This window comes from Nematostella vectensis, chromosome 2 (assembly GCF_932526225.1).
Source record: "Nematostella vectensis chromosome 2, jaNemVect1.1, whole genome shotgun sequence".
Classification (NCBI taxonomy): domain Eukaryota; kingdom Metazoa; phylum Cnidaria; class Anthozoa; order Actiniaria; family Edwardsiidae; genus Nematostella; species Nematostella vectensis.
The window spans coordinates 21,360,206-21,378,568 of record NC_064035.1 but is presented as its reverse complement, the minus strand read 5'-3'; the positions used below and the strand labels follow the sequence as shown (position 1 = coordinate 21,378,568).

The 18,363-nt window shown below is 37.6% G+C and overlaps 1 protein-coding gene and 1 long non-coding RNA gene across 2 annotated transcripts; one reads left to right on the top strand and one right to left on the bottom strand.

Moving 5' to 3' along the window:
* Nucleotides 1–4,260: 4,260 nt before the first annotated feature.
* LOC116618666 (salivary glue protein Sgs-3-like) lies at nucleotides 4,261–17,940 on the bottom strand. Its single transcript, XM_032382651.2, has 3 exons — nucleotides 17,808–17,940; nucleotides 8,362–9,796; nucleotides 4,261–8,076 (listed from the first exon to the last, which is right to left on the bottom strand). The coding sequence occupies exons 2-3, from the start codon at nucleotides 8,398–8,400 to the stop codon at nucleotides 7,045–7,047; spliced, it is 1,071 nt and encodes a 356-aa protein (XP_032238542.1). The 5' UTR covers nucleotides 8,401–9,796; nucleotides 17,808–17,940; the 3' UTR covers nucleotides 4,261–7,044.
* LOC125561073 lies at nucleotides 13,617–16,581 on the top strand. Its single transcript, XR_007307090.1, has 2 exons — nucleotides 13,617–14,260; nucleotides 15,372–16,581. It is a non-coding gene; the product is annotated as an uncharacterized LOC125561073 (long non-coding RNA).
* Nucleotides 17,941–18,363: the final 423 nt, after the last annotated feature.

The window sequence follows — 18,363 nt, the reverse complement described above, 5'->3', positions numbered from 1 at the left end:
GCCTCTTTTTCTATCTGTGCGTATCTGCACTCGGTGTTTGTCATAGATCTGCTTGCATATGCAACAGGACGCATTTCTCCGGATGGCTGCTTCTGCATGAGTACTGCCCCCAATCCAAAGCTGCTTGCATCCGCGGAGACTACAGTCTCTTTCTCGAGGCTATACAGTGCAAGCACTCTCTCTGAAGCCATTTCTTCTTTCAAGTCATTGAAGGCATCATCTTGCACCTTGCCCCAAACCCATGCGCTATTCTTCTTAAGCAGGTCGCGAAGTGGTTGCGTCTTCTCTGCTAGATTGGGACAGAACTTCATTAGTTGGTTCACCATCCCGAGAAATCGTCTCAGGCTAGGGATGTCCCTAGGTACATCCATGTCGACGATAGCTTTCACCTTGGCGGGATTTTTCTTGATCCCCTCGTTATCGATCACCTGTCCAAGGTACTCAATCTTCTCTGAGAACTTACACTTGTCTGGGTTCAGTGTCATGCCGATTTCCGTGATGCGGTGAAAGACGGCAGCCAGTCTCTTATCGTTCTCCGCTTGGTCTTTTCCAACGACCAGGATGTCGTCCATATGACATAGTCTGCCTTCTAGTCCAGCCAGCTCCTGGTCCATTTTCTTCTGAAAGTATTCCGGTGCAGAGGAGATTCCGTATGGCAGACGGCGAAACATATACCGCCCAAAAGGATTGATAAAGGTAGTAAGCTTAGCGCTTTCCTCGCTTGAGGGAACTTGGTGGAAGCCTGAGTTAGCGTCAAGTTTGGAGTAGATCGATCCTTTGGCTATGTTTCCGAGAGTCTCTTCCACTTTAGGCATTTGGTATACTTTTCTTCTGACTTCTTTGTTGAGCTTTGTGAGGTCGACGCATATTCGCACGGTTCCATTTGGCTTTGGTACCACTACTATCGGTGCGCACCAGTCCGTGGGCTCGTCTACTGGTTCTATCACGCCGAGCTCCACCATCCGGTTTATCTCTTGCTCCACTTTCTTTTGCAGTGGGAGCGGTACTCGTCGAGGGGTTGTCAAACAAAATGGCTTTGCTCCTTCCTTAAGCCGGATCGTGTACTCTCCGCTTAGTTTACCTAGACCATTGAAGGGGTGTGGGTTCTTGCGAACTATGGTTTCCTTGTTGATGAACGGTTCTTTATTTTGCTGGTTGGTGCTGCAATCGACAGCCCTGACACTGTAGGTATTGGGGATTTCGTGTATTAACCCTAGCTTGCGGATAGCTGACGGCGAGAGTTTCCCATACACCTCTCTGTACACGGTTTCCGGCATCACAGAGACCTGGGCTCCGGTACCAATACACCACGTTAGCTCGCGTTTCTCTACTCTCAGCTTCACATGCCATCCAGGATCGCGAATATAATCGGTAGATATCTCAGGCATTAATGCTTTGGCCTCGCTGACTTGATTTTCGGAAGACGTGATGTCGACGTTTTTATCTTGATCCGGTAATGTATTATCTGTTTGAGGAACTGCCAAAACCCGTCCCACGAATGTCGGGTTATGCTCTAAAACCTCACCCTCATGTGCATCTTCTACCTGACTTACTCTTGTATTCGGTTTGCTTCTACATACAGCAGCGAAGTGCCCAACTTTGGTGCATTTATCACAACGCACGTTAGCTGCTGGACAGTTGATTTTGCCTCGAGGATGGTCTCTGCCACAGTATCCGCATCTATCAGGTGGCTGTCTCCGTTGACTTTTTGTCTCGGACCGCTGTGCATACCGGGGTGCTGTTTTTCCAGGTGCTCTCAATCCTACTCTCTCGATTGTTGCCGTTTTTTTATTCTTGTAGTTCCCGACTAGATGCTTCTTTCATCGAGAGGATTGTTATTGTTTTATCGAGTGAAAGCCCTGCCCCTTCATCGTACAACTTCGATTTAGACCTATCATCTACACAGGAAAAGGTAAGCTTATCCCTTATAGCTTGATCGAGGAATTCGGGTGGGAATTTACATTCTGCAGCCCTTTCTCTTACAGTGACTACCCAGGAGTCAAAACTCTGATTTTGTTCTCGTTGGAGCTGGAGCCAGAACTTTTCGCGGAGCATTAACTGTGGGTCTCGTTTAGTAAAATATTGGTCAAACTTCTCTATCACCGTCTTGTAATTATCCGGGTTTTCGCCCGGTATAGGGTCTCCACCATCTGGGTTTGGTTGATCAGGGCGAAATACAAAGTTACTATATATTTCTAGGCATTTGTCTCCAATATGATTGAGCAGTAAACCCACCTTGACTTCGTCAGGCCTCGTGGAGGTGGCAGTGGCCTTCAAATAAATTTCGAATTTTAGCTTCCACTTTTTCCAAGCAAACGCTGGATTTCCGCTCGAAATTTCCAATACTTTGGGTGGCTTCACGAATGGCGTGCTGCTTGCCATCTTCTGACACCATGTAGTAAGACGTTTATTGTGTCTATGATACTCTAAGGTGCTACCATACAATCGTAGTCCGATCGCTCTAGGAGGCCGCCATCTTCCCCGCCCCATTCCCTCTGCTACTACAGGTAGCCCAATACTACAAATAGAATCGGATACTTTTAGAAGCGTGTTATTCCTTGTTATAATCCTTAGGGAAATGGAAAAGGCTTAATAGAGAGGGGGACTCATTTTGGCTCTAGAGGAGGGAGGGGGTATTTCAAAGGGGGGAGGGTGTTGAGTCATCTACTTCCACAAACTTTTGGGCTTGTTTTTGCATTTTTTAACCCTTCAAACATTGTTATACATTTGATGAGACGTGAAAAACACAATCCTTGGAGTAGAGCTATGAGAGCTAAACATATTGCTATCTAATCCATGAAATATTGGTGAACTCGTTCAGCGTAATTTCTCTTTTCTTAGACTCAGCCGGGCTTCGCGTGGGCAACATCCAGCGCACGATTTCTACACTAATGCAATGTGATAATCTACACGATATCTTAATATGAAGTCTGAGTATTGTGTACTTTTTCTGAGCCTTTGGTTTACGTGTGGCAACACAGCGAGTAAGATACGACAGCGAAAGCCACCAAGCTTTTGACAAGTGCACCGACTTTGATGCAATCCTTTATGCCACTGCATGCGTCATTTTTTCACTACAAGTCATATTTTGTAGACAATCTAATAATCTACCCGATATCCAAAAATATATATAGATAGATAGATACCTTTTGTATTTCCATCAAACTCTTTGACAAGTGGGGGCGCTCATCCGTTGAGCGTGTACTCGCGTAGGAGACGATACTCGGTTTGCAGAATACAACAGTTTAGGTCCATGTCCTTATCATATGTATTTTTTCTTTCAATTCATTAATGATATATGATAGTTTAAGGTTGAGGGAGTTTAGTTTAGGGTTTTTTTCACGCGATTCAAAAGCAGAATCGCGAGCTCTTATAAACTAAGTATTATTTTCGGAGTTTGAATGTTTACTTCAATTTCTGCCTTAAAAAAACTCCTATGCCTTGCTCCTATTCCCAGGATTTTTAGTGACAAAAAGAAAAGTAACGAAAAGATTTGAAAGTGCGTGCATCTACTGGTTGTATCTTGTTTCCACGTTGTAACAGCATAGTTTAATTGAGTTTTATCCCATTAGAAATATCGATTCAAACTATTCTACTAAATCATAATAGTTTGACGTTTATTGTTTTCTTCATTTTGTGTCTCTTCAACAATGTGCTTTATGCTCAGCTGCTGGATAATAACATGTATACTCATTTCACAGGAAAAAAATGCCCTAAAAATCATGTTGGTTTTAAGATGGGTTTAATAGTAAGAAAATTAGAATACTTCCCAATATTGGGTTTAAAGCAAACACCCAATATAGAAGGGTTTAACTGAAAACCCATGTTTGTTTACTCAATACCCAAAGGTGTTGATCAAAAGGTGATTAATTCAAAATCCTGCAACATGTTGCAAAGCGAAATGTTGCGTAAAAAACGCGGAAGACCATGTTACACGGCAATCGTTTTTTCGTGCAGCATGTTTCGCGGAAAAAAACGATGTGCCAAACGACCGCTGGAACAAAAACCAATAGAAAATGCTTTTAAATAGTTAGACATTTCGATTGTGCTAAGGGTCATTAGTCGGGAAATATAATAGTAGAGTAGCTACTACTGCACTTGTTACTGAACATGGGCGCATCAAAGGAACAATTGCTCCAAATCGGTTGAACCACTGCACGTCATCAGTAACTCCACGATTTGATCGCCAAATCACGTTTACAGAAGCTTGTGAGAAATGCGCCCAAATTAATTAATTAAATAAAAATATCTTCCACACAGTTTTGTTACCCAAAGTTTATTTTCACAAAGAATTACCCAACCGTAACGCTAACGTAAACCCAAGGAACCAATGCCTGGTACTTTTGAGGTTTTCCAAATTTGGCACTGGTTGGAGAGTTTCCAACTGGTTTTAAAATTACTCACTAATTGAAAAATCTCCAACTGTTTGTTAAAAATTCCAACAAAAAAAAATTCCAACCACAATATTTACAACCGTACTCAAAAAACAATATTCTGTTTGTGTTTTTCTGAAAACCCCATATTTAAAACGGAAATGGTTATTGAAGTTAGAGCACTGTTCTATCATGTCTTCTTGGAACGCCAGATAACTGTTTCAGAGTGTTTCTATATAAACTTTTTTCTGGCAATCGCGGCGACCGTGACGACTATATGGGAACACGCCCTTAACATGAATATTGCGAACACTTTTTGGGGCTAGTTAAATGGAAAAGGAAACGATATGCTTTTCTGTAATTTTCGATAGTCCTAAATGGCTATCAGAAAGAAGACATAAACGACAGGAAAACACCGGTCTCGCCTTGTCACGCGATTGATACATGTAATCAATATAAGGTCTTATATCTTAAATATCTTAACCTTTGCTCTAAACTTGTAAATTCAGCAAATATTTAGTTATGCCAGGAAATATCCATACCCCCAATGGGTTGATCGGAAATTCCGGGGGCGTGGGGTGTCAAACGCCTAGGAATCCCAAAAGGGGTGGGGGTACCTAGTACTTTATTTGGAAAATCAGGGGGGGGGGGGGGTCAAAATTGGTACCCAAAATGGAAATTCCAGAGCGGTGGGGGGTCAGTAACCAGTAAATAATTTGACGTTCGATAGTTGGTAGCTTTTATAAGCTGTTGGAAAGGAATGGTTTTCGCTTAAAACCCATATTAGTTCAATGTCATTTTTTACAAGCTACTGATACCCCTTTATTAATTGTGAAAAACTATGTATCAAATTAGTGGCGACTTTGCATGTTATCAACTGTCGTCAGAAATAAACAAAACCCAAATTGGTTAGAGGTTTGATTTTACAAGTTAAAACCCCTTTGTAGGAAATGCATAAACCATGAATGGTTTTCGAGAAAAAACACGTATTGGTTCGAGGTTGGTTGTTACAAATTAAAACCCATTGTTGGAAATGTATAAACCATGAATGGTTTTCGCTTAAACCCATATTGGTTCGAGGTTGGTTTTAACAAGTTAAAACCCATTTTTGGAAATGTATAAACCATGAATGGCTTTCGCTTAAACCCATATTGGTTCGAGGTTGTTTTTTACAATTTATAGCCGTTTTTTTTAAATGCATAAACCATGAATATTTTTCAATTAAAATCAATATTGGTTCGAGGTCGGTTTTTACAACTTATAACCTATTGTCGGAAATACATACACCAGGAATAGTTTTCACTTAAAACACATATTGGTTCGAGGTTGGTTTTTACAATCTAAAACCCATTGTTGGAAATGCGTAAACCATGAATGGTTTTCGAGTAAAACCCATATTGGTTCGAGGTTGGTTTTTACAAGCTAAAACCCATTGTTGGAAATGCATAAACCATTAATGGTTTCCGAGTAAAAGCCATATTGGTTCGAGGTTGGTTCTTACAAGTTAAAACCCATTGTTGGAAATGTATAAACCATGAATGGTTTTCGCTTTAACCCATATTGGTTCGAGGTTGGTTTTAACAAGTTAAAACCCATTGTTGGAAATGTATAAACCATGAGTGGTTTTCGCTTAAACCCATATTGGTTCGAGGTTGTGTTTTACAAGTTATAGCCATTTTTTTGAAATGCATAAACCATGAATATTTTTCAATTAAAATCCATATTGGTTCGAGGTCGGTTTTTACAACTTATAACTTATTGTCGGAGATGCTTAAACCATGAATGGTTTTCGCGTAAAACCCATAGTTGATTCGGGTAGGGTTTTTACAAGCTAAAACCCATTGTCGGAAATGCATAAACCATGAATGGTTTTTGCATAAAAACCATACTGATTCGAGGTCGTTTTTTATAAGCTATAACCCATTGTTGGAAATGCATAATCCATAAATATTTTTTGCTTAAAACCCATATTGGTTTGCAGTTGTTTTTTACAAGCTAGAACCCATTGTTGATAAACGTATTTTTGCAATGAGTTTTAGGTAAAACCCAAGATTGGATAAGTAATAACCAAGATCAAATCCATTTTGTATATTTTTTTAATGGAAATTGTTGAAAACCCAATATGGTTTTTAGGGCATTTTTCCTGTGTTTATCGCCGTAATGATCATGCTATCCGATAAACGCACAAGATTAAAAAGACATCACTTTTCCTGGAAATACAATTTTTTGTACTTATCATCAATAATATTATGAAACATTCGATTTCTTTATTATTCCATAGGTTCACTGAAGTGACAACAATACAGCTTTCAACAAAGATCTATTTTTGTGGCAAAACCATGCGAATCTAAGGGTTTCGTAAAGAATACTTATTATTTACAGAAATCTGTTTACGAATTTATGTTAGAAGAGGCTAACATAACTTTTTTTCTTAAAGATTTAAGATTATTATTGATGATATGTACAAAAATTGTATTTCCAACTCTGATGATAATACTTAGTTTATATATATATATTTTTTTTCTCGTTTTCAAGTATAAGTCTCAAAAGCGTGTTTAGCCATAATCTGTAATACAAGCAGTAGCGAGAATTGCGGTTTTAATTGGGAAACTAATGTTATTTAGTGTTCTTGAGGTGATATCACTTTCATTTCACCTTTGTACTCACATTGTCACAGCTGATGAATAACGTCATACAATGGCATCATGCTTGACTCTGTTGCTGTCTCTGCATAGTTACTCATACCCGGATTATCAGATCTCCACTGATTTTTCTGGTCTGAAGCTTCAGACCAGAAGAAAGTTTCATTCAAGAGGGACTGGTTGAAATAGTCCTGCATATCTCCCAGTTGCATTTCAGGATTAAATGGCGTAAAATCTTCGTAATACCCCCCACTCATAACAATATCAGAGAAATAATCCGTCAGAATTTCCTCGTTGTTCTCCATGCATATCCTTAGCTTTTTATGATCTGCACCCTCTAAGGGAGTTTGGTTGCATGCCATTAAATCAAATGTGCCTCCGGTGTTATCATATGCTGTCGAACAAGTCTGTTGGGGTGCCGGATCACTTAACCTTGTATTCGAGGGAATTCCAATAGGAGTATTTCGTGTTTCTTGATACCGACTGCCAATTGTTGAATAGGGGTTTGGTCTTGCTGTTGTAGTAAATGCTGAATGTGGATTTGGTCTTGCTGTAGCATTGACTGTTGACTTGGGCATTGGTCCTATTTGGGTTAATGTTGACTGGGAGTTTGGTCTCTCTGTTGTTGTGAATGTTGACTGGAATGGTCTTGCTGTGGTAGTGAATGTTGACTGCAATGGTCTTGCTGTAGTAGTGAATGTTGACTGCAATGGTCTTGCTGTGGTAGTGAATGTTGACAGGGAGTTTGGTCTTGCTGTGGTTGTGGATGTTGACTGGGATTTTGGTCTTGCTGTGGTAGTGAATGTTGGCTGAAATGGTCTTGCTGTGGTAGTGAATGTTGACTGGGAGTTTGGTCTTGCTGTGGTAGTAAATGTTGACTGGGAGTTTGGTCTTTCTGAGGTAGTAAATGTTGACTGGGAGTTTGGTATGTCTGAGGTAGTAAATGTTGACTGGGAGTTTGGTCTTGCTGTGGTAGTGAATGTTGACAGGGGGTTTGGACGGATAACGTTTATCTTGATTGGGCTGCGAAGCGTTTTCAGCCAAAGCCTTGCCCGCGAAAACTAAGATAAAAAAGAATGCGCTGTAGAACTTATTATCATTTTCATGGACATTTTTTTCTTGTTTGGCTTTGACTGAAACTAAATTAATTTAAAATTTTTTTACACTGCTATTCGAGGTCCTCTTCATCTTCATGTGAAAATGGTATTCTGTTCGAAGGATAGTTTTTTTATCGGGCGACCTAGACATTTCGTCATAACATTGCTTACGAATCTCCTCGACACTTTTATCGACAAACAAGTTAAACAAGGTGTTGAGATCCGTGCAATAAGCTTAATAGGACCCACCTTTTCGGAGTAAGATACATCAGTTGAGCATCCACCCATGGCTTTTTCCTATGAGAAGTTTTTTATTTCTTAGGCTTAAGGCATACGTCGAACCGAACATGTACCTAATTCAACCTTTCGGCGTTGAAGGTCACGTGCGTTTTTACGGGGTCAAAGTCCAATCTAGCAACCCGCGAAAGTTCGGACAAGTGCTTAGTCGAATCGAATCGTGTCTGGTGAGGCCTGGCGGCATAGGTCATATTATACTTGAACCGAATAAGATAAATATATTATGTAAATGAGAAAATATTTGATTCAAATTCAAACCTTTGAACAAAATCTGTTAGTGCACCCTCTCGCCCACAAAATAAAAGCCGGGTCCCCCTTAAAGAGCATGCGCTTTACGAACTGACCAACAATATGGCGAAGCTACAGAAGTCAGCACAAAATTCAATTTTGTTATGCTGGCCCTGCTTTGAAGGCACAAATGCGTACCTGAAATGCGAATTACCGATGTGCAACAAATGTGCTTATTTTAAATGTATTGGTCGGTAATGATTATATTTCCCTAGCTGAGCACGCTCGTATGGGAAAGTGCATATTCCCTTATATTCTTTTGTTCTGAGACAATAATGAAATCGTAATAGTCACAATAAATTATTTCGTGCAAATTCCACAAAAGTATGAAATCAAACTCAATTGTCTCCTAAGAAATAGGATCGATGTATGCCGCCACTGGAAATAAGCTCTACTCTGACAAGCACCAGTTATTAAATTGATCCGGTTCAAGTTCGGTTCGACGTTTGCCTTAAGCCTTAGTTAGGGGCCGAAATAGGCAAAACCATACTGTCTTAAAGGAAAATGCGCCTAGGTAAACATAATACGTCTTATTTCCATCAGCACATGTCAATCTTCAAAATTATATCTCACTTTATCCATATCGTATTCCAATAAAGAGATATTTTATCTCAAATTTGCCGTATTCAAATTTTGGCTATTTCCGGCTATTTTTAGTACCATAGATAGTGACTTAAACCAATCATTTTTGCAGATAAACATTTGTCGACATTGTGAACGTGAACCGTAACCTTGAGCGCTAGGTCCATTATTGCATTAAGCGTTCATTTTTGTTAATACATCAACGGTTAGTATTACATTTAGCGGAAAAGTTTCATTACATTAAGCGGCGAATTTTATTACATTAAGCGGTAATACATATGGACTCTCATTAGAAAAATGAGATTTTTCTAGCAATGGACACCAGAATCAATTCGATTTTAATACATTGAAAAAGGGATATTTGCTCATTTCCGAATCGTGGGTCGCGCTGTGTAGGGTAGTCTTCGCCTCAAGTAATCTTTGGTCGAGTTTCATCTCCTCGGCCCCAAGACCTTCCAGTTCGCGTTTACAACGGTCAAGTTGCTGCTTATCATATTCACTATCATCTCGCACTACGCTGTGGATTATAAACAGGTACATCAATAGCTTTGAAGAAACCGAGAAAGACAACAATGCAACAATGGTAATTTGCTTTGCAGGATGGCGTTTTGTGTGCGCAAGCGTTACCCGAGAGCGCGAAAGGAAAGCAATAGTCTCAACAGTTTATTATTAACGTAATCAAGTTCTTTCGTCTCTCTCATCTCTATATGCTTCAGATTACCCACAAAATTAGGAATTATACATTTGCCATCTTTGAAGATTGGTAGAAGAAGGAAATTTAAAATAATTTTATACATAGTCAAGTGTGAATCTGCTTCGAGCTTTCCATGATATAGCAAAACGAATGGTTCAAATATGGACGACTTCCCTCACCGCAAACTTAACTAATTAATTGAAGGAAAGCACATTAATCGGCAAACGGCATTTAAGGTGAGTTTTCTATCCTTTACATGTTCTTTATTGGTGGCAAAGGAAATATCAAAGAATTGCGTCTTCAAGTATTTGTTATAAGAAATTAAACTTATTTTTTAATTATGTAGTAATTTCACACGGAATCTACTAAGATCTGCAAAAATTTACAAACAAATATTTAGTCTTGGAGCAAATGTATTCCCGTGGGAATTCTTTGCCTAAAGCAAGCCTCCAGTTTAGACATGTTTATTAGGTCCTACTAAACAAAAAATGTTTTGGTGGAAACTTCGGCAACACAATTTTGAGCATGTACCCACGCTTTTGTCGGCGCACTAAACTAAAGCACCGTACCAGCTATGTTTGACGTCAAGATGCCATATCAATGTCATCTATCCTTGTTTTGATTGGCTAAAATACCATCTTCTTGAAATCCGATATTGGCATAATATATAAATTTAGGCACTGCCTAAAAGCGGAGCCAGCATTGAACACCTTCTGTGTTGACTGATTGAGGTATTTTTGGGGGATCTAGGATCCTGCTCTTTACTGAGATTTATTTATTGTACCAACCAAATGGATCCAGGCCTTATTCAATAATTTAAATTATACACTACATTAAAGTTAACAAACACAATTCCTGGTGTGAATATGGCTGTCAAAGTTGTCAAGAGTCTAATGGTAAATTCTTATGTCCCATCATAGAAGTTTATAAATATTTATTTTTTTAATCAAAACAATACTCCGAAAAGCTTTGCCCTTGTGCAGAATAGGTCATGGATGTAACAGCATTCCACAGATTTGAAATAATATATTTAGACTGTTTAGATGCCATACTGTAATTTTTATGTATGGATTTAGTGGCGATTCTCTCCTTCATTGGACCGAATATTCAGAAAAATGTCTGGAAATTAAAATCCAAAAATATATCTCCTTTCATGCATATTGGTGCACCCACCATTTACCATATAGTGGCCTTGTTGTTGGTGGCCTACTTCAAAATGAATGCAATGAAGAAAAAACAGATTTATTTTGGAAGCAAATCCTAAAAAAACATCTAAGGCATCACTGACAGTGCTAAAATGCTAACTTCTAATTTCAAACCAAACCCTTTCATTGATCTATGTTTGGGGTAGAGAGGAAGGAAAGAATATCAATTGACTAAAAAAATAGCCGATGGGGGAGGAGATATAAAGGGAATTGACTCAACTTGAAAGGTTTGTTGAAAAAAAAATTAACAGTAATGAAAATAATTTGATTGAGCATTTCTTGACATTTCCCCTTTCCCATTATCTTAACCCTTTCACCACCACAGGCCTCTAAAGAGGCCATGTCTATGCTATCCAAGCTATGTGAACAGAATTCTATTATTGAAAAAGAACAAGGTTGTTGCTAGTGTTATAAAGTTTGAGTATCTTGCCCTAAAAAAACCCTGCCCCTTAATAAAAGTTCCATTAATGTACATTTGTAAAGCTACATTCTGACAAGCTTTGTCCTTGCGAAGAACAATGGATGAAACAGGATTTCAAAGATGGAATATAGTGTCATACACAATTTTAGATACTGAAGTTTTAATGTACCATAAGTGGTGATTTTCCATCCCCATGGGAATTAATATCTACAAATATACATCCAGTAATGTATTATATTTTGGTGTTTTTTAGAAACCCTGGATCCAACCATTCCAATGAAATAAATCTAAACCTTTAAAATAAATGTAATGGAAAAGGAAAGGAAATCCTAAAAAGAAGATATAAGTGAAAGTACTAAATCAAAATTTCTAATTTAAAAATCAAATCTGTTTATTAATTTATTTTTGGTGTAGAGGGGAAATAGCAAAGAGCATCAATTGCATAAAAATAGTCAACAGGGAGAAGGAAAGGAAGAAATATAACTCTTTTTTAATTGTTTGAAAAGAAAATATAATAACAATAATGTGAAAATATTCAGTCCTTTCCTAAAATATCACCTTTCCCATTATCGTTAGGTTGAGAGAAAACTGTTTTCGTTACAGATTTATTATTTAAAAAGCAAAATTATGTTTTTAGTTTTATATAATATAAGTATCTTGTTCTAAAAAAACTTATTGAGTGTGTACTGCTGAATCACATAGTAATGGCCTAGTCATTTGAGCCCCCTCCTTATGGTCCTGGGGAAGTCAGGGGTTAATGTGGGGTTTTAGATTACTTTTTAACCAGAATATATCAAGAGGGGTGGTGGTATTGACTGTTTTTGACTCTTAACTTTGAAACAGGCTTTTATTAAAGTCTAACCCCCCACCCTGTCCTGGGACCATGTGTGTGGGGGTATCAAATGACTAGTGAATAAGAACTCCCTACTGGCTTTGAGACATGTCTTTCAAGACTTGGTTTTCAATTCTCATGTCTTCCAGTCTTTAGCATTCATTTTGGCCCTCAGGTAGTCCCTGGTTCATAAAAGAGTAACATTTCTTTCAAAACAATCTTTTCATCAAGACATTTATAATCTGAATAATTTCCACAAATATTTGAAAAAATAATAATAAACACATGAGATGTAAGATGCTAACTATAACAATACATATTGGCAACAGGGGTTGAATTTTGTTTTGTTTTTATCCTCGGTAAGGAAAATTTCTCTTGTAAGTTGAAAAAGTTGCTGTATCTTCTAAGGATATGTATCTTCATAGGACTAAGAGCACAGGATATAAAGACAAGAACGGTCTTCTTTACCAGTATATGACAAATGCAACACGATATTGGTTAGCCTTTATGAAATATTTCAACAGAATCAACAATAACAATAGAACAAAGAATGTCAAAACAAGAGGGTTATGCTCATTCTCAAAGCAAACAAAAAGGACAACAAAAAGCCCAATAACTGTCATATCCTCAATAGACAAAAGAAATCGTCGTCTGAAACTCACCTTGCATTTTGTCGCTTTCTTGTGGTTTTGTTCGCTTTTAAATGTGAACTATTACTTACTTAAATTTACTAGCAAAAACCAGACATATCCTTACATAAATCTTGGCGTGAATGAATGTTAGTAGATCTCCTCTAGTTGACTTTATCCTTAAGTCACAAAATTTGAGGCAAAAAGAAATAATCAACGCATGACAAGAACTTTTCCCTTGCTCTGTGCTTGAAATTTAGCCGCCATTACGGGGCCGAGTGAGGCCTGGGAGTTGCGCGGCTGACTGGCTGGCTGACTGGCTGGCTGGCTGGCTGGCTGGCGAGTGACACCACAGGGTACCCGCGCAATGACCACAAAACCAAGTCGCATAGTTATATCATATTTCTATACCTATGGAGCTCCGCGCGGCCTACGGCCGCGCTGGCTCCGCTATAATTTTGGCGTGCATTTGAATGGTTTTTATTCCACTGAAAATCGAGATGAAAATGTTAATTTCGTAAAAACTGAAAATGAGAATTCGTGGTCTAACAAACAATTGAGTATAACACATCCTTTGGTATTACTAGTTCTCTCTATACTGTTGACAGCGTTGAGATATGAGATATGCAGTTAAGGCTGACAAAATATCATCAACATATCAAAATATCAAATATCATCCTGTCATATGTTGCTGCTAACCTGCTATTGACCTTTCTTGTCTTTATAGCGGAGCCAGCGCGGAGCCTCATAGGTATAGAAATGGTCTATAACTAGGCGACTCAGTTTTTGTGGTCAATGACGTCATTGTCACAAGCTGCCATCCATCCAGCCAGCCAGCCGCGATCTGCCTCGGCACAGGCCTCCAGAGCGCGCAAAACAATATGGCGGATGCGTATTTCTGCCCCTCTCAAAAACACACGAAAACTGACTGCAGAAAAGCCAAGAATTGTCGAAAAAGAAGTGCTTGAAAAAATCATTCGTGGGAATGCTAACCACAGATATGAACTTGTCTAATTATGTGCAAAAGACTGTGTAAAAGCATGGTTGAAAGTTTTGAAGAGTCAAGTCTTGTGCTCGAGTCAAGGTCAACTGAAATGTCAGAGTAAGCCACAAGACGAAGAAAGAAAAAACAAGCTAATTTTATGGACACCTTCTCCGACAAGTGCTCCTATGTATTTGTTCTTGCACTGGCAGACGTAGGTTAGTTAGCGTATTCTATTGAAGTACTTAGCGGAACGATCTTTCGGAGTTGTTTTGTTTTCAAATTTTGAACACCTTTTTCATTGTTGAATTTAATTTATTTAAGTAACTTTCTTACCTCAGCGAATAAATATTCTAGGCTGTATTTATCAAATTCGATTTCTAAATCTGCCATTCACCATCTATTGCAGGGAAATTATAACTACTATTCATGAATGAATTGAGTATAAGTTACCAGAGCTGTCAACTCTGTCACAAGATTTCGGACCTCATCATAAACCTAATTTTTGTGAGAATGTTCATACATTCTCTGTATTCATCCGCATTGGCTGTCTGGTTTTTTTACACATATTTGCTGTATGTCATCCGATTTCAGGCTTAAATGAATTACTTGGGTAAACTCCAGCATTCTTTGAAGAAAGAAATATAGAACTGGTTTCCTAAAACCTTAAAGAAATTGAGAGCTGGTCTCCTAAAACCCTAAGTATTAGAAATTTGTGAAAAACAACATATATTTGATAAACACTTGAAATTTAAATCAACTATTCTAGAATTCTCTTTTAGTTTTAAAAAAGGGTGCACATACATATTAGGACCTTGAGGATCTGTTATTACCTAAAAAATATGCCTTGTTTTTATATCACCTACAATATTTTCAATAACCCTGGGTACCTCAATGTTTTCTTACAAACCTTAAAAAATTTTTTTTTTCTCATGTCACAATATAATGTGGTCCAAAAGTAAAATTTCATAGTTTCATAGAAAGCCAAAGACAGCTTTTTTTTGCAGAGGAGCAATTTGCTCAAAAGCAATGGTTTTTCCCCTCTGCAGCTTCTCCTATAAAAGCTCTTTCAACCTCTGACTCATCAGATCATAGAGCTTTATGAGACAGCAAAGTTCATATGTTCATTTTCTGTAATGGGTATCATTTTAGAAAATTTTAGTTGGGAATATTTTTAGTTTTAGGTTTTATGAATTAGGTTTTTGTGGTATAATATTTGTATCCTATTTTTAGTTTTAGGTTTTATGAATTAGGTTTTTGTGGTATAATATTTATATCATAAGGAAATTACCAGTTTTTTCTTTAATGCTTTTCTCCAAACTTCTTCAGGTTAATCTCAGCCAGAGATTCTGAAATCAAGCTGAGACAAGCTGCTGGCTAAGAGGCATGACCCAGGGCAGGATGTACATATAAGGCATTGGTATTTAATATAGGTTATCAAAAATAAACACATATAAAGTAACAAAAAGTAAGATAATATTTTAATGGAAAAATTGTTCTAAAAAAATGAACCAGAGTTATTAAAGCAAAAAACCTAGTTTTTTTCCAAGTTAGCCTGACAGGTTCTTGTATAATGTGTGGTTTTTAGACTAGTATAAATAGTCTCTTGCTATTACAATGACTCATGGTAAAGTAATTGAGGTAGTAAGTTAATCATACAAAAACAAAAACAGGTCTCCTATATGATCCCTTAAGATCATATTTAAAACTATTTAGAATCAATTTTCCTATTTCAACCTATTTCAAATAAAGGCTAAATAGATGCTTTATAAAAAGGGTTCTAATTTGATAATTTTAGGTTAACAGGTTTATTCTAGCTTCTTATATGTGGTTCTTAACTGTATAATAAAATAATGTACTCAGAAGAATAATATGTTGGAGTGCTTTTAATCCACCCTTAGCAAAGTTACATTCTAAAGCACAATAGAGAAGGTTAATAAAGATATTTTTCTAATATTCGAATTGATTACTTTAAAACTTACACAAGAATAAGAAAATGATAAAGCCCTATCTTTGCAAGTTAAGTAAAGTAATTTAAACAAGTAAAAGGCATTGGGACAGTACAGGCAGGGAATGAGTACTTTTACCTCAAATCCACTATGGTAGTGTGATTTGCTGATATACTTAATGTATAGGAATTTGATATGTATTTGTTTATTGTTTTTAATTTTGAAGAGAATAAAATAGCACACAGTTTTTTTGTGAGGAGCTTTAATTGATCCTCATTTTAAAATAAATATGACCTCCCTTCTCACCTGAAAGCCTTCCCTGTTAATCAAAGCATAAATTTATTTGGCTAATTTTGCTGTATCAGTTGTCTATCAAGTATAGTTTAGTTAATGATATCCTTAGTAATGTCAATAAATACTTTTTTTTACCTATAACAAAAAACATATTTGTTCTAGGTATTCCCTAGGAGGATTGAAAGGACACTTTTAAGGTACTAGCACCGGCTATTTTGGGGTATTTTGGGCTGTTTGGAAAAAGGTTGTTGATGAGATTGACAGCTGAAGGTGTTAATTAAATTAAATAGCGTGTGTCTTGTCCGTGTGTCACTATATTTGCGTTTTTACCTACGCTTTTGATAAAAAAATAATTTTTTTAGCAATATCCGATTACTATGATGAAGCAAAGAATCTAGCGGGATTTTTTTAAACAATTTTTTTGCGGGGGAAATAGAGCAATTAAAAAAAATCAAAATACCAGAAAACATCATGCATTTGTATTGTTGAATTTTGGAAAAAAACTCCCGCTTGTCTCTTTCTTATTAGCTCTACTAAACACATGGCAAGTTTTATCGCCATTTTTCTTCTTGGAGCAAAATGTGTTTGACCTTTCCTGTATAGAAAACAATATTATAAATCTGCCAAAAAAATTATAATCGCTCAACGAAACAGGGTTTCAAAACTCTTTACTTGTTTACCTCTATGCCCCTAGCAGTAACTGCAAATTTTGGCTCAAATACTTTATTTATCCTGTAGATATACAACGAAGAATATAGTTCGAATCCTCATAATTCAATTATTTTGCCGAATAAGCATGCATTTTGCACAAAATTCCACTAAAACTCCAGCAAAACTACAAGCTAGCATCATCTTCAGAGTATTTTTGGTGACTACTTCATGTTACCATATTATAGTGTATCATAATGGTATTATATCATAGTATTCTAAATAATTTTCATATCTTCTCCTTTATTTTCCTGTATTTCCCTATATTTCCCAGGTTTACCATGTTTTCTCCTGTATTTCTCTGTATTTCCCTGTATTATCCTGTATTTCCTTGTATTTCCCTGTATTCTCCTGTATTACAAGCATGACCTTATCTAAGTGTTGACAGATGTGTGTGTGGATTCACATCCACAAAAATAGCTTTATATTTTACTTGCTTCTAGAGTGAGAAATTTTTGATGTAAAGAAAATTCATAGCAGATATGAAAAATAGATGGTTATCCAAAATCATGTGAGTAGGATTTTTTTAATTGCACGCCATCATTTTTTGCCGGTGCAAGTACCTTATTAATAATTGCAGTATTTATAGAACATGCAATCTTTATATGTTTTACATATGGTGCCGTTTTTGTGGGTGGTGGAACATGATGCACAATGAAAGTGCAGGGAAGCAATATGGTCAGCAGCGCCATATTGGCTGCCTCGGTTAAAACGTCTCCGTAAAATTCGTTTGTGTTCCGTGTCGTTCTCTATTGAAGCGACCCTTATGTTGCCTCCATCACTACATAAGAGGCCGTGGGGCCTAATGGTATACCTTATAGTCGACCTAGCCAACTTATGGCTGACCTGTGGCCGTTGGCCTCTTCTCGTTGACCTTTCATGTATATCCGGTCGCCATCTTGAAACTCGAAACGATGCTACCTCGTCCAGAGTGACATACAGCAGTGCCGTTCTCAAGCCAATCGGCAAAACACAACCAAAGGTGCGCGTTCCTGAGGATTTATGGGAGACCCTTCACGATATGGGTATCAGGAAAGGTTTTCGATCAAAACGAGCCGGTCGCTGTCGCAGCCATATTGGTTCTGGTACCCCTGTGGCCACAGGGCCCCTGACAGAGGAAGTTGTATTGAGTGTCCCCTCTCCTATTGGTGCTCCTGATAGAAGTCCAGCCTTAAATGCCGCTTACACGGGAAAGGGAATTGCTATCCCTACGCTGCTTGTATGCAACGCTCGATCTATTTCACCCAAAATTGACGAACTTGACGTCTCAAGCATCTTGCTTGGAGTCATCTACCATCCACCTCGAGCGTCCACTGATGATAACACCAAGTTTTACGAGCACATACAAAGTGTAGTGGACCCTTATATGT